Below are 17108 nucleotides of genomic sequence, written 5' to 3'. Positions count from 1 at the left end.
GGACAGATGTGGGAACAATGCAGAAATCTAGTAATTAGAGCTGTCACTAAAAATGAGGAAGTAGGAACACAAGGAAGTGGTGAAGGCACTCCTGCCCGGTCTTCATAAATGGATAGTGGAGTTTTTCCTTAAAAGAAAAAAAAAGGTAATTTTACTCGTAATCCCTAAGCCCCACTCTATCTATAAGATATTTTTTTCCCCTCAAAGTAGCTAGGAGGTATCAAGGAACAACAAAAGAGGAAGATACAAAAAAATAATTGATCAAATAGTAGAACAGAAGTGTGTCCTTTGAAATTTCAAAGGCATGCATTCAGAAACATTAAGCCCTATTTTATATAGCCAGCACAGAATGTACTGAACTACTTATCTCAAGAAATGGTATGAGCCAGAAAAAAAAAAAAAAACTTCAGAAATAACTTAGCTAAATTCAGGGATGACAGATTCATAATGTGCTACTAAGGAAGTGACTGTCAGGACACAAGATTCCCATGTGCACCCCTGGCTTGAGATAGCAACTGCTTCAGCTGGCAGAAGATTCTGATCCCTTCATGAAAGGAAACAGGACACAAACACCCATAGCCTCCAGTTGTGCCCAAGAAAAGCATGGCTTGATCTTCCTGCTCCCAAGAGCCTCTCCCCTTTAAGATAATCACCTTCTTGAAATATTTTGACTAAACAGAGCCTACTCATCACATATAGATATAAAAATCACATAGAAAAACCTTCATGAAAGACTAAATGGAAAATCAAAAATATACAAGGTTGGATTTCTATAATGCTGTCACCCGTTTTTTAAGTAAAATATGAATTCTGTAGCATTTTGATAAATACATGGACTCAAATTGAAAATGAGCATCTATGAAATGGCATAAACAGCAGCATGCTTGCATGCTTTTATTTTTCTTTTTAAAATATGAATGTTCTTTAGCCTGGAAACCATTCTCCCTGTACAGGTGGCTTCTAATTTTACACACTGATTGCATAAATGATTTCAGCTATCGAATATAAAGACACGGAGAGGATCACACAGGCACGGGGTGTGTAGCCTGAGAAAAATTGAGCATCAACTGCTTCTTCCTTCCATGCTGCTCATTCAGAACAACCTTCTGAGAAGCCACCCTTGAGGAGAATTCAGTGACAGGCATACTGGGTTAGTTCACCTCCAGCTTTGTCACAAGCCAATTAACAAGGGAACATTCTGACTAATAAAAGGCTTGAAGTGCATTATAAGAGTGAGGATTTTCCGCCTCAAAAGAAAAATGTTCTATGTTTGAGAGAAACATAAAAATCCATTCATTATGAACAGCCTGAATATTCATTAGAATTCAAAGCTACAGAGGATGCGAAGAACTAACTTGTCAGGAAAAATAAAAGGCTGTTTATTCTTTGCTGAGTAAAATGGATGATGCAGGGCACTCTCCCCATTTCTGGCTTGAAGTGCAAGATTTCATTGGCCTTAAAAGACCCTAAACTTTTAGCATCCCATTTTATTTCTAATGCTGAATTCACACATAGTACTAAGCCAAGAGCTAAACCTTAAACTCAAGAAAGGCAGAGCTTGTCAAAGAAATAAAAATGTATCCTACAAAGTGAAGAAAGCAGGTCCCCACTTCCTGTTGAGCATTGGGTTCTGGGTGTAGGCATTCTTCCACGACTTTTAAGAATTCTTTATGTACTGCAAGGATATCTTCAATGTTTGAGAACAACATCTGTATAAAAGAAAAAAAAACAAATGGGTAAGTGCAACATCGAAGCAAGTTGAAAAGAAAAAGGAGAAAGTCACCTTTGCATTCTCTTTGCCTCTCCCAATCTGGCAGTCTCCGCAAAAAAAGTATAAGGGGAAGACTATCACCCCAATGGGCTATGAGGGTACAATAGTCTCTCTCCAAGTGAAACCTTCAGTGGATAGCTACCCACATCCATTGCTTTCTCTCACCTTGCTGGCAGAACCCCGGCTTTGTCTGAACTTCCCCTGTATTCCCACACACTCTGGGAACCAGGACCCTATTCTTGACTCCCAGGGCAAAGCCTGAGTCTCCAAACACAAGCATGATAGTCCCACCACTTCCAGGATGGGCTTCAGGTAAAAGTTTAGGAAGGCTTGTTGGCAAGCTTTTGGGGTACATGTGTCTTTGCTCCTAAGAAGAGTATCCTGAATGGACAGTCTCCTTCTCCTTCTAGAAGGTGCTGTGGGAGAGGTGGGGGAGTGACAAGTAGGACAGCTACAGGGTCACTTCACAACCATAGGAGAAGCCAGCTCAGGAGCAATGCTGATAACCTGGATGGCAGAGGGACTCACTAGAGGAGATCTAGTAACTGCTTGGCCTCCCTGAATCACTAAATGGAATTTTTCTTTTATTTGGATACCTCACTCTGTGAGTGAAAGTGTCTTCTAGTCCATCTGAATTATAGGTTACTTTTCTTGCAACCAAAAATCCACTAATTAAAATACTGCCATGGTAGGAAATTTTGAAATGAAATTTATCAAATTATGTTATGTGCATGTATAAATATGTAACAATGGCACCATTGTGTGTATAATTGTAATGCATAAATTAAAAATAAAAGAAAGGTGTTTAAATTATGAGGAAATGGGGTCAGAAGAACCTAAAATATCCTATGAAATTTTTTTCAGCAAAATAAAACAGTAAGTTAGCATCAATAGCAACAATGATTTATACAATTTAAATAATCACTATAGCATAATTAGTTTTCATTTGCCATCCTTTTTCTTTTTTTCACAATTTTTCCTTCACTAGTGTGAGTGTGCGTGTGTGTGTGTGTGTGTGTGTGTGTGTGTGTGTGTGGTGTTTTTTTTGTGTGTGTGTGTTTTGCTGAGAATGAAACCCAGGGCCTCTACCATTGAGCTCCAACCCCAACACCCTTTTCCTACATTTTAAAAGAAAATATTTATACGTTTATGTCTGACTTAAAGATATCATGTGGACTTTCTCGGATGCACCACAGTAAAACATCTAGGTCTGAATTCTTTAGCTATCACGGAGACAGGAAGTCACATTTGTCCACGCCTGCCTTCTTGAACAACCTCTAGCAATCCTCTGACACCTCCCTCGACTTCCTCTCTCTCCTAGATACTGAAGTTCTTAGTCCTATTTCCTAGAATTTTTTCCTTCCTCTTTGCAAATATCTCCAAGACCTTGATTTGAAAAAACATTTTTTAAAAATTCTCTATGCCCCATGTGCCATATTCTTGACCTCCCTTTATCCAAACCCTCATTACACCTTTTCACACCATTACCAATGCAAATGACTGGCACAGGAACTTAGAATAGAACCACAGTCACACTGAGGGTCCTGAAGGAGCATCCCCCGGGGACCACTTTATCTATGGGGAACTCATGCCCTCTGCACCCCCTCACCTTCACTGTTTCTTCTGTTACATTCTTGTCGACCTTTGCTGCAGCACACTGGTTCATTCTATGTAAGAATGCCTGCATGAAACAAGAAAAGACGTTATGAAGGGAACAGTGTAGGTTCATAAAATGACTAGGTGTTGATCAAAATCCAATTCATTTTTTACAAAAAAACCAAAGCTCAAAAATCCAATAGTTGAGTCAAATGCTGGCCATTAAGCTTTGACAGGTGCCTAAAACAGTTTTGTTACCACATGTCAAATCCCTGTGCTTTGCTCTCTACCTGAGAATCAAACTCCTTTTATGATGTCGAACAGAGCCAAAAATGATCAAATCTATATGAATTAAATTTATCCACCAGTAATAAAAACTTACTTAAGTTCTGGAGTAAATATTTAGGGCCAGGTGTTTCCTAAATGTATAAGCATTGCAAAGTACAAAGAGACCAAAATTTAATGAAAAAAATGGTATTTCTGATTAAAAAAAAAAAAAAAGATCCAGGAATTCTGAGGTGACTCCCTTAGAACTGAGAGAGTCAGAAATAGATACATACATACACACACATCCTTGCCAATAACTATTTTCAGGTTCTAAACGGAATGAAAGAATTTCCTTTCCTCACTTCCACCCCATACGAACACACTTTCAGGAAGCCAGAATTTAAATTTCTGGGTTCAGGTCAGAGCTCTTCATTTCCCTGTGGTTGATAAATGAGCACAATAGTATTTCAAAGATCCAGGCTCAAGCTCAGGATGTATCTCAGAGGTAGACAGCTTGACTAGCATGCTTAAGGCCCTGGCTTCCATCCCCAGACTGTGGCAGGGAGGGGATAGAGACTTCTCAGTGGCCATTAAACTTTGATACCTAAGAAGAGCATAATGATGGATTGATATTGAGCTTTAAAAAACAAAGTTTTAAAAGACAAGGAAAAGGAGACATTCCATTTAGCAAATCTGGTTTATACCCTCAAAACATCATCTATTAACTATACAGTGACCAGGTAAGATCATCCAGAGCCTGGGAACGTTGCTTAGTGGTAAAGCATAAGCAAGAGTCCCTGGGTCCAATCCCAGAACCACCACCACCACCAAAAAAAAAAAAAAAATTCATTCCTTCCCTTGTCTAAGAAGTTTGCCACCACCCGCAAGTCAGGACAGGACAGGACTGTACAGGACATCAACTACTCAGGGCGATACAGAAGCACAGGAGAACCTCAGGCTATCACATCAAACAAACAAAAACTAAGGCAAGAATCATATCTTTGGTAGGTTATATTTACTAAGATTTAAGAGATTAATAAAAACTTACAAAGACTTAAGAGATGAACACAGTCCAGGGCTTTCTTTCTTTTTTAGGTTGTAGGCATTGAACCCAGGGGCTTTGTGCATGCTGAGCAAGCATTTTACTAATGAGGCACATCCCCAGCCCTTTCTCAAATTTTTAAAAGGGTATTTTTTTTTAATCTAGAAATCCTACTTCTATAAATTTATCCTAAAAAATATTCAGACAATGGGTTTCAGAGCCTGGCATGGTGGCGCACACCTACAATCCAGGAGTTCGCGAGGCTGAGACAGAAGGATCACCAGTTCAAAGCCAGCTTCAGCAATGGTAAGGAGCTATGCAACTCAGTGAGACCCTGTGTCTAAATAAAATACAAAATAGGGCTGGGGATGTGGTTTAGTGGTTGAGTGCCCCTGAGTTCAATCCATAGTACCAAAAAATAAAAGCAGGGTGTGGGATGAGGGGTCAGAACACTGATTAGAAAAGGAGAAATACTGGAAACTATTGAAAGGTCTATCAATAAGGGAATCACTAAATATACCTCGGTATATACAAATGATACTTTTGTGGTTATGACAAAAGTACAACCATAAATGAAATGTGAAGGGGCTGGGGATGTAGCTCAGTTGGTAGAGTGCTTTCCTTGCATGCACAAGGCCTTGGGTTCAATCCCAGCACCATTTAAAAAAAAAAAAATGGAATGTGAAGAAAACTACACGTACACACATATGCAAATGTGTATATAGGACAGGTATTCTGAAAATATTGTCTGGTGAAACCCATGTATTAAGTAGCATACCTAATATATATGTATATCTACACACATGTATAATGTGTCTATTCATACTGAAAAAAATAGGTAGCATATATACCGAAATGAAAACAGTAGTTACCTACATGTGGTAGGAAGGAGGCCGTGCACCTTATTTTCAAAATACTCAGCATAACTTGTGTTTTGTTAAAAAAAAAAAAAAAAACATTGAAAAGAAATCAAACAAATGAGCCCTCAAGAACTCAATTCTAGCATAAGCATCAACACCATCCTTATTTCTGATTCCACCAATTCATCTTTCAGATTCTATAACTATAAAGACATATCAAAACTAGTAGCCCCAGCCTATAATCCCAACAACTTGGGAGATTGACACAGGAGGATTGCAAGTTCAAATGTCTCTGCAACTTAGCCAGACCTTATCTCAAAATCAAAAAATTTTAAAAAGGCTGGAGATGTAGCTCAGGGGGAAAGTACCCCTAGGCTCAATTCCCAGTACCTAACAAAAATAAGATGCAAAAAAACCCACTATTAGTCCCAATTCTTTAACATCAGCTGAAGTAAATAAAATGAATAAGTATTAGCTATAACCTTCATTTTTATTGAAAGTATGTGATACAATTGTTGAACTATTATCTGAAGTTTTACATAAATGACCATGGAAAATGATTTTTGAGTACCATTTTAATTAGTTTTATTCTGTTTAATTTTTAATTTTAGTTTTGCTTTTCTTGAGTATTTTCCAAGTGCTCATACCAGATATTCTCTTTAGATATTTTTATTTAGTCTTAAAATAACATGGATGGTTTACTTGCCTAGTTTACATTTTACATTGACCACACAGTAAACAGGTAACCTCTCGTGCAAGTAGAATTTAAACTTCACCTCTGCAATTATAAACCTCTTCTTCATAAATAGAACTCAGTCACATTCTGAAACCAAAAATTTTAAAGCTACAAAGTTGAGTCAAAATGTAAGTTAAAAGGGAACATACAAACTAATAAGGTACACCACATCTTTATCTGACAATTTTTTAATCTTCTTATCCTCCAGGACAGTATGAAATATTTTGTTAAACTGTATATATAAGGAAACCTGGAACATGCCAGCATCTCTGACCAAGCATTCATTTTTCCTAAGGGCTTCATTTTATACAACATTGAAGGCAGATTTAGATGGTTTACTGGGAATGCACAATCATGAAAACTGTTGACATTTTTTAGAAAATGTTTAAGTCTTTCTTCCTGAAAACAAAAATAAATACATGTTTTCAGAACCACCCTTTAACAACCAGTATCCACAGAGTTATTTCAGTCTCTGGCAACTGAGCATTTAATATCAATTAAGGAAGCACTAGTAACCTAGTCAAATATATATATACATATATATATATATATATTTTATATATATATGATTTTATACACTGTTTTCTGTCTGCATTCATTTATTATCGCTTGTCCACAATTTCATCAGAATTAGACAATCTTCATCTTGACACAAGTACATTGGAAAATAAGCACTGGAAAACAGCTGTCAATGCCAGTGATTCTCAAACTCTATATTGTATTTAAGACTTAGAGAGTTTCTCTTAAATGTAGATTCCTAACCCTAGTCCTGGAAGGCCTGATTCAGCAGACTAGTTTACAACTCAGGAATCTGCACTATGAGCAGGACTCCTCAGTGACTTGCATATTGGTCAAGGGACCAACTTTTGATGGACAATCTCTGATGTTTATTCTTCCAGATGGAAAAAAAAAAAACAAGGCTTAGAGGAGCACATAAGTGACTCTTAATGGGAAAAACAGGTCCGTTTATTTCATTCTGACTCCGAAATCAAGTAATTATAACCATTCCTTGATAACCATCACCTTCATATTCAACCTTGTGGGGTTTTTGGTGCCCCAACCAAGGATTGCCTTCCCACCCCACCCCATGAAAATTACAACTTGGGCTACACACTGGTCATGGTCATCTCTGAAGACTTTAGAAACACAGAGATAGGTGGTTGAAATATGATAGGATGTGACATTTAGAGGAAGTGAGGCTGGCAGGTACCACTCCAAGGACTTTTCAACCACAGATGTCACACCAATACACTCAGTACTCCAGCATTCCCCTATCAGTGGCACCATCCAACATCTTCCTAGGTACCATTCCAGTCATGAGCCACCTTTTTCCCACTCAGAGAACAGAAATTGTTTTCCTTTTATCATGTATTTGGTAAAAGCACATGTTAAATGCAATACGTTAACCAAAATTTCATAACCCTAAAAATGTCACCAATTTGCTACCAAGAGGTCAAAAAGAGGGGAAAACTCACTAAGAAAGAAGAGGAAGATGACAGCAATCTCTTTTCTCCTTGTTTGTACATCTGTGCTGCTGCTAGTTCAATAGTAAGGCCATGCCTAGCAAGATTTTCATTCTCCGAATACACCTTTCTTATCATTTCAATGTTCTAAATAGTCTCCCTCAATTTTGTTCTTCCCCATTCTGAATCAATCAGGCACTATTAGACAGTTTTTCATTGCTATGACCAAAATACTTGACATTAAAATCTTAAAGAAGCAAAAGTTTATTTCAACTCCTGGTCTGCAGGGTTTCCATCTATTGCTCTGGGTGTGAGGTGAGGCAGATCATCATGGAGGAAGGTCATGGTGGAAGAGAGTTGCTCAGCTCACAACGGTCAGCAAGCAGAGAGAGGGGAAAAGAAAGAGTGGGGGGAAGGGACCAGGGACAAGACATAGTCCCCAAGGGTCCAAGCCCAGTGATCTACTTCCCCCAACCACTACAGTTTCCACTAACTCCCAATAGTCCATTCAGTTATCAATGAATTAATCCATAGATGAGGTCAGAGGCCTCGTGATCCAATCATTTCCCAAAACCCCACCTCTGAACACTGCTGCAATGAGGACCTAGCCCTCAACACACAAGTTGTGGGGAGACACTTCATACCCAAACCATAAGAGGCACACATAATAGATCACTCTCAGAAGTCCCACAGATTTCACATTTTACATTTTGGATTCTAGACACATGATGCCAATGTGAATTTCACAATGTCATATAGGCACTAATCCTTATTTTTCCTATACATATTCTACATTCAGAATCATCTTACCAATACCCTGTCATCTAGGAAATATGGCTATTTAGTGTGGACAGAGATAACATTTTATATGCAATGGCAGAAAGGGAAAATTTCAAGAGGGGCTACACTGATATAGGAATAAAAAGTACATTCATTTTAGGAAAACAAATTTAAAATAAAAATTAACTGTATTTTCCTTTTATCTTTTGAATTTAAGATAATATCATCACATCACAGTTCTTTAAAAGATCAACTTTTTTTTTTCCTGAGAGAAAAACAAAGTCTAAATAAATGAAAAAACTTGCCATTGAATTTGCCTTAATCATATAGTGCCATTTTATTGGAATGGTAAAGACTGAAACAGGAGAAGGGTTTGGGATGAGAGAATCAGAGTTCATTGTGGCCACGTTGAGTGTGAGACGTCTACTGGACACCAATATAGAGGTCCCAAGCCGGGAGTTGGCTGTACCAATCAAAGCAGTTCTGTGGGGAAGATCAGGGCTGAAGATAAAGAGTGTCATTAGCATTAACATATAACCCAGGGAAAGGGGAAAAAGAAGAGACAACCAACCCCTGTCCATTGGAGAAAGTATATTCCCGAAGTCTGGCTGGGCACAATCAGGAGCCACTTGTCAAAAGAAATGAACTTTATTTTTAGACCCACACGCCAAACAGAACAGCTCCTCAGGAAAAACCCTCAGAGCCCAACTGCCACCACCGGCTTCCCACAAGCCTCTCTCCCCACCACAAGCCTCTCTACCTCCCACACTCCTCCTGCTCTTGAGGTCGATTTGCTGGGTCGTGTGGGCGGAGCCAAAATAGTCCCCCAATGAGCAGCTCCGTGGTCTGAAAGGGCAGGGAAATAGCCCAATGAGCATCACCGCAGAGGAGCCAATCAGCTAGATGTTGCTGGGGCCGCTGTGAGCCAATCATCAGCTGGCAGTCTGAAAGTTTGCTGGGGCCACTTCGGCTGTGGCTCTCAACAATATATAGATGGAGAAAGTGTGTAGATGAAGAAGAAAAAGGACTCCAAGAGAGAATCTTAGGGCAATCACATTTAGAGGTCAGGAAAGAATAAATGAAGCCAAAGAAGGTAAGAACAGGCTTAAGAAGAAGATGGTGTCACAAGAACCAGGAAAACAGAGAGATTTGAGAACAAGGCAGTGTTTAACTGCTCAACGGTGTAAGAAATCCAGTGAAATAAAGCAGATACAGGAATTGACCACTTGAAGACTGCTTAATATATCAGAAATTAAATGTGAGGAATTTTAAATAATTATTAATTAATTTATTTATTTTAAAGTTAATAATAAAAATTTTAATGAAAAGTATATTATTTTAAATATTTGCAAATTTCTTCAGTGCCTAGCTGAATAAAAACAGCTGAATTCTCATGAATGCTCTGATTTGATTTATTATCAGATGTGGTTTTGATAGAACTATATGAAGAAATACACCCTACTGCACAAAATAGTTCAAAAAAGGAAGAGCATGTTCCTTGTTATAACTTATTCAATTATGGGTATTATTGCCTCATGCAATACCAAAACTCAGTAAATAGCAATTTATTAAAAGTCAGTAGTAGTACTGAATTGGAAATCATATCTGTTAACTTTTCATACAGATACATTAAAATCCATTGGTCTATCTTGCATGTTGAAGGGATAACTTCACCCATGTGTGGTTTTTTAAAAATATTTTTTTCAGTATTGATTCACTGAGAATTATAGTTATCTTCCAAATAGTGTCATACTTCATCAAATACTGAAAGAAACGTATCACATTTATTAATATCATAGTCAGCTAATCAGAAAAGTCATTATGTATTAGAAACCTGTCAAGCTCACAGAGACAAACACAAATTTTCCAAACCCCAAATTCACTTAAGAGCTTGAATTCTATTATCATCAACAGTATCAGTTGTTTTCCTTGAAGTGACAGACTCTCTTTCAAAACTTTTTTTTTTTGAGGAAATGTCTGCCAAATATCCAAATACTCTGAAACAGTAACCATAGTTTGTCCTGCAAACTATGATTTCAAGTCAATATGACGTTCCTAGTAACTCAAGCTGTCACATGGTTCTTTTCCTGGAGACCATCATAATACTTGGGCATGCAGCAGAAGCGCTTCCAAATACACAGGATATTAAAAACGAAGTGCTCTACAGCCAAGGTTTTAATAAAACTCATCTTCACAGTTTTATCAAGAATATTCTTAAGCAAAACTGTCTCTCCCCCTACCCTTTACAAGTGGGTGACAGTGAAGTCCACAGTGACTACTTTGAGTAAAGGTTCGTGCCACTGTTTTGATTTGATTCACACTAAAGCATCAGTGTTTTATGCACCATTGCCTTTGCACCATCATTGCAAATGTCAGAATAATAAAAAAAGAAAAGCGAGTCTGCAGCATTGCTATGAAAATGGTTTTGACCTTGTATATCTCCTGAAAGGTTTTCACAAAACTCCAAATGTCTGCAAACCACTCGTTGGGAAGCACTGGTCTATGCATATGGGACATACCAATAAACAAAATAGCCAAAAGTCCCTGCTTCTATTCTGGGGGAAGAAGCCAGATATATGACAAATAGTAAATTATCTGGTATATTAGTAGGTAAGAAGGTTAGGCCAGGCACAGTGGCGCATGCCTGTGGTTCTAGATACTCAGGAGACTGAGGAAAGAAGATTGCAAGTTCAAGGCTGGCCTGGGCAACCTAGAGATACCCTATCTAAAAAAAAAAAATAAAATAAAAATAAATGGCATAGGATGTAGCTCAGTGATAAAGCACTTGCCTAATATATATGAGACAAAAAGAAAAATGTTAAGTGCTAAAACTATGCAATAACTTTACTATAATAACTTTAAAAACAAAATATTTGAAAACTCTTATAGTAATTCCACATTTAATGCTCAAGATTCATCACAATAAATCTGCGCCACCCAAGGCTACTGTTTAATTGAACTCAACCTTTTTCTTGCCACGTCCCAAGCATCACTTCTCACACAAGTCAGTTTCATTTGCTCTCCTTCCCTAGGTCTCTCCTAGTCTGGCACCTGCTGTATACCTAAGACTCAGTGTGAGGGGAAGCCCTAGGCCCCCTCTCCATTTCTTGATTACCCCCAAAGAAAAGGATACCAGTATTCTTCAATCTCATTTTTGGGCAGGAAAATAACAAAAATTGCAAACTCATGAAAATGACTAACTCAAGATAGTTTTATAATTATCTTACCATCGTGGCCCTGGTTTAGGGTTTTAGACTTCTTATTATTAACTTCTAGACTCTATTCCCATCTCCCTAAACCCTTTCTCTATGCAACTGTCAATGATCATTTTTTGAAAAATGTAAATCAGCCTGACTATCCAGCACAAAATCTTCAAAAGAGTCCCTTCCTGCAAAGAATATAATGTAGACACCTTTCCCAGGCCCCCAAGGTCTGTCTTAGTCCAACCAATCTTCTATGACAAAACACCTGAACTTGGGTAATTTACAAAGAATAGAAATTTGTTAGTCACTGTTTAGAGGTTGGGCAGTCCAAATCATTAATTTCCCTGGTACATCATCTTCCCAAATACGCATGAGCAACTTGGAATTCAGGACAGCACATCGTCTCCTTTTCCACCACATGTGGCAGCCTATCTGGATCCTGACACCACTAACATTTGGAGCTGAGTAATTTTTTTGTTGTGTGGGACTTCCCTGTGTACTCTAGGGTGGTGAGCAGTGTCTTTCCCACTCAGACACACTGAGCAGTTGTTATAAAATAATATTGGTTTGCACTCCTTCTTCCCACCAGACCACAGATCCCTACAGAACACAGGCAGCAACTTTTCATCTTTGGAAGAGTCATTCACTGGTCCTTCAGCTGTCATAACAAGGCTCCATCCACACAAAATGGCAACAATGTATGGAATAATAAATCACTTGTTAGTTATTCAGTAGCACTTAAGACCCGCCCTCAAGGGTATTCACCTCTGCACAAGCCATTGAAAGATCACACCTGGCTTACTTCAATAAATGCCCACAAAAGACTGCAGGCCAAATCCCCAGCGAAAGACTCCGATGGTCATTAGGATTCACAACTAAAGGGACTTGTGTCACTGTTACTTTTAATATCTGATCAATTTCCCACAAAAAGATGTTTTACTCCTTCTCAGATCAACTAAAACTCATTCATCTCAGAAGCTGGGCAAAGATAAATTTTTATCTTATCCTTTAAACTTTTTTTTTTTAAAGACTCCCTTAGCCAGGATTTGAAGATAATTAAAACATTTGCAGGGTACTCTTTCACCTCAATAAGTCAAAAAATAAATGTAACAAAACTTCAGAAGTTTTCAGGAGAAAAAAAAAATTCACCATTTGTCCACATGACAGGTATATTTTATATAAGACACAAATTTTAAAGATATTTAATAGATGACTGAAAAAGACATTTAATAGATGACTGAAAAAGTGAACAGTGAAGTTGGAAAAGATGAAAGAGAAATCAAAAACATTAAAGAATTACAGCTATGCATGTAAAAGTGAAAATTGGGAAACATTGAAATGCCTATAGTAAAATACTACAAAAATGCAAACTTTGCTTAAGTGTGTCTTTTGTTATTGTTGTTGGTTTTGTTTAACTTTTTTTAAATTTGTTTTTGTTTTCTGAACATTCAATTCCTATGAATTCTTCTCACAACTCAACCTGCAAAAATATTATTTTAATAGGATATTTAACTTCCCATTGTCCTAAACCCACAAACTCTAATGTAGAGGTCAAAAACAATGGAGGTATTTTTAAACATAGCACAATACAATTAAAATATTGACTTAACTGCTACCATTTAAAGTGGAGGGGAGGGAAGTATTCACATAGAGTCATAATAACAGTCTCTGAATTTTCAAACACCTGGAGAAACCCAGGATGGAGCTTATCTATAAGCCTCAATGGTAGCAGGCTAGAGCTAAGGGGGCAACATATTCACTTTAGTTTGTCACCACTATTCCCTATTAACTCTATACCAAAGTTGAATGTTAAATGTCATGCAAACCCACATTAATATTATTTCTTTTTCTTAATGTAAAGCCTGCTTTGCTCATTTTTCTGTAGTCACAATCTTAAGTCTTTGCTCTTACAATTTTTTAGTACTGATCATTCCAGAGTTCTAAGTTTTAAAATGGCACGTAAATTTAAAGTGTTTAAGTGAAAAAGCACTACCATGATGAGAGGGAAGACATTAAAAACTCAAAAATAACCTGCAAAAGTCAGTGCCTATTTTACTTAACTTTTATTTTCCCAAGGAATCTAATATTAAGTAGGATGTTAACCCTTAGACGTGATATTTGCTAGAATCAGCTCTGACAATTTCACAAGGGTTGGAACAACTTCTTGTTCTTTATTTTAAACTGTGTTTTTAATGAGGCAACTTGTTGGCAATAAACTCTGCTTAGTATATTCATTCCAAGGATCACTTGATTGATGAAGATCCTGTGTTCCCTATATTGTCTGGAGTGATTAATGTCTCTTTCCAGAACAGCCATGGATACATGAAAGTCTAGGGAGAATTCAATGGAAGAAAGTGAAGAAGACTCTTTGGAAGCCCTTCAAAATTAACTCTGCCTTTTCCCCCAACACACCTGGAAATATTCACCCAACACATACACAAACACAGATGTCTCCCGGGGGTGGCAATCTGTTCTGTGGTAAGCATTTATGAGATACCAAAGGCTCCGAGTCTCAGATTCTTCACCTACTAAGTCAGGTTAGTAATAACAGCTGCTTCAGAGAGATGGAGAGGATTATACGGAGGTCTTTGTAGTTGGCACTCGGCACAGTACAAACACACAATCAGGTCCCCAAAAAATCTGGTATTTCTGCTCCTGCCACTACCATCACTATCTACATCCACAGCCATATTTCTTATTCCTAACACTCAAAAGAACACACCTACAAGGGAAAGCCACTGCTTTCTCTTCTCTGCTCCTCTGTTAATACCAAATCAATCTAAGGGACTCTTACTTTTGGATAATTCCTTGATATCAAAACAAACATAATTCAGAACTCTGGTGGAAAATTTTACTACATTTACAGATGATCCTCAATTTATGCAGGGGGTCAAGTGTTGACAAACCCACTGTAGATTTGAAAATATCCTAAGTCCAAAATTATTTCTTTAACCAAACCTACAGAACATCCTTGCTTACAACAAGATCCTTTGTACAGTATGAGTTGTTACCCCTCATGATGGATCACAGAGGTTCATGTGGCTGCCTGGGAGCTGGGATCAAGGTCACCGCCCAGCATGGTGAGAGGACCACAGGGCACAGCACTACCAGGGAAATGATCCAAATTTGAAATTCAAAGTATGATTTCTATTGAATACACAATTGTTAAATCAAAAACTTCCAAATCAAACCATTCTAAATCGGAGGCTGTGTGTGGTCTTAAAATATTGGATCTTTCACACTGTATTGGATTCCAACTTGTCTCCCCAAAATCGTGTATACATATCAATCTTTCTATTCAGATATTTAATTTTTCAACATTCAAGAAATTTGGAAATTCACCAAGAGTGGAAGTAAGGGGGAAAAAATATTCAGAATCAAATTAAAAGATCTCACAGAGATTGATGTCTGCCTCCTTAATCCTTGACAGGTCTTAGGGTACAAAGTACTAATAAAGATCGGATAACATACATGAAGCACGGCCACAGCACAGCTTTTATTTCAGTGAGATGCTACAAGGTCTAAGTACAGATGAGAATCACATAGGCTGATTGAAGGAACCTGCCAATCTCAGATGGCCTATTTAGAAAGGTTGCATGGCCACTAGTCTTGAGATTACCTTTGTTCTTCTCTACTTAGCATCCAAAGAACAATGACACAATGACAATTGCTCAGACGGATTTACAAAAATTAAAACAAAATGTATTCCTTTATGTCTGACAAATCATTACTTTTGTAAAGGCACTTAACATTGGAAGAAAACAATAAACTTTTAATGAGGCTAACAAAGAAGGAGAAAAACACACACAAAGAAATAAAGAGATTTCAAATACCCCGTAATTATTCTGGTGGTATTTCACATAAAAGCGTGTTGCACAGTGTCAGATGGTAATCATCATGGAAGAAAATGGATATTTAAAAGTAGTTCACAAGCTTACACGAACATATTTGTGAATTGTTTTTCCATAGTAAGACATTGGCTACACAGCCTTATTTTTATTTTTACACAAATATTTATACTGAGATGTCAGTGGGCTATTGTGTCTCTGATATAATACTTCATATTGTGCTGGTCAGGAATTTACATTGATAGCAGATAAATAACACAGCACAATGAAAGAAAAGGCAAAGCGGGAAGTACAAAGTACAGTATAGAGATAATATTCTCAGGCACAGACTTTTCTCCGGCACAGGAAACGGGTCATTTCCCAAATTTAAAGTGCAGAACACTATTCCTGTTCAAGTCGTTATTCAAGAATTCGGTTCCCATGAAAAGGAAATGTTAGCAGAGGGGGAAGGAAAAGTATTTGATGCTGGAAAACAACCCAAAGAAATGAATCAGTAGGCAATGTGAAGCCCTCTTTCCTCTCCCTCTACTCCAACTCACTTCCCAATCCTGTGAGGGACAGAGGGAGGATTTACAAATGGCTTCATGATAGATGTTTGATCCGATTAATAAAAGGACCTTTTTAATTCTTGACATTTACTATTCACCTTGCCTCTAAGTTTTATACCTGAAAAATTTAGGTACCTATGTTACCAGTTCTTTAAAACTGACTTCTAAAATTGCCCACCCTTTTCCTGAAAACACACAACTACAACACAGGTCAATACCCTCTGGCTCCTTCTAACTTCATATATCCCTTCCTCCCCTTTCCTCATGACCAAAGATTGTCTTTATTTTCTTCATTCAATATGCTGCATGTTTCTTAAGTCTACATTTTTGTTTCCCTTCCTTCTTAATTCTACTCATTCTCTATTCCTAAAAGGAATTAATGTATGGTAATTGAAATGGTTATCATTGGGATAATTTACATACAAACACATCAAAGGCATTGAGATGCTCTGGAAACATCCCAGGTGGTAGGGATTCAGTATTTGAAACAGAAAGCATTTCAAATCAGTAGAGAAAGAATGCCAGGTGTTGGAAAAATAAGCAATCCAGTTTGTAGATCTGACTAAAATACAACAAAAGGTAACAACATGAACTGGTTTTAAAAAGCTTAAACTCTGGCCAGGTGTGGTGGTGCATGCCTATTATTTCAGCAACACGAAAGGCTGAGGCAGGAGGATCCCAAGTTTGAGGCCAGCTGCAGCAACTTAGTGAGGTCCTAAGCAACTTAACAAGACCCTGTCTCAAAACAAAAAAAATTAAAAGAGCTGGGGATGTGCTTAGTGATATTTTATTTTATTTATTTATTGGTGCATTATAATTAAACATAATAGTGGAATTCATTATGCCATATTCATACACTCATATAACACAATTTAGCCATTATTTTCATTAATAACACAATCTCGGAAGTAATACTGTCAAGGAGTATCATCATTTTGTACAACATCCACACAGCAAGTCATCATCAATAGCATTAATCACCAACTAAGAGGAA

The 17108-nt window shown here is 37.5% G+C and overlaps 1 protein-coding gene across 2 annotated transcripts in view; it reads right to left on the bottom strand.

The window, feature by feature from the left end:
* The window catches only part of Prex2 (phosphatidylinositol-3,4,5-trisphosphate dependent Rac exchange factor 2), a 294983-nt gene that overhangs the window by 219041 nt on the left and 58834 nt on the right, over window positions 1–17108 (bottom strand). For both annotated transcript variants that reach the window (XM_040294020.2, XM_005322936.5), the window contains exons 2-3: window positions 3381–3452; window positions 1587–1709 (exon numbers count right to left, since the gene is read on the bottom strand). In XM_040294020.2, coding sequence (XP_040149954.2) covers window positions 1587–1709; window positions 3381–3452 — 195 coding nt within the window. The remainder of the gene's footprint in view (window positions 1–1586; window positions 1710–3380; window positions 3453–17108) is intronic.

This window comes from Ictidomys tridecemlineatus, chromosome 7 (genome assembly GCF_052094955.1).
Source record: "Ictidomys tridecemlineatus isolate mIctTri1 chromosome 7, mIctTri1.hap1, whole genome shotgun sequence".
In the NCBI taxonomy this organism is placed as follows: Eukaryota; Metazoa; Chordata; class Mammalia; order Rodentia; family Sciuridae; genus Ictidomys; species Ictidomys tridecemlineatus.
The sequence above is the reverse complement of the archived record's forward strand: the minus strand, read 5'-3'. Positions and strand labels throughout refer to the sequence as shown.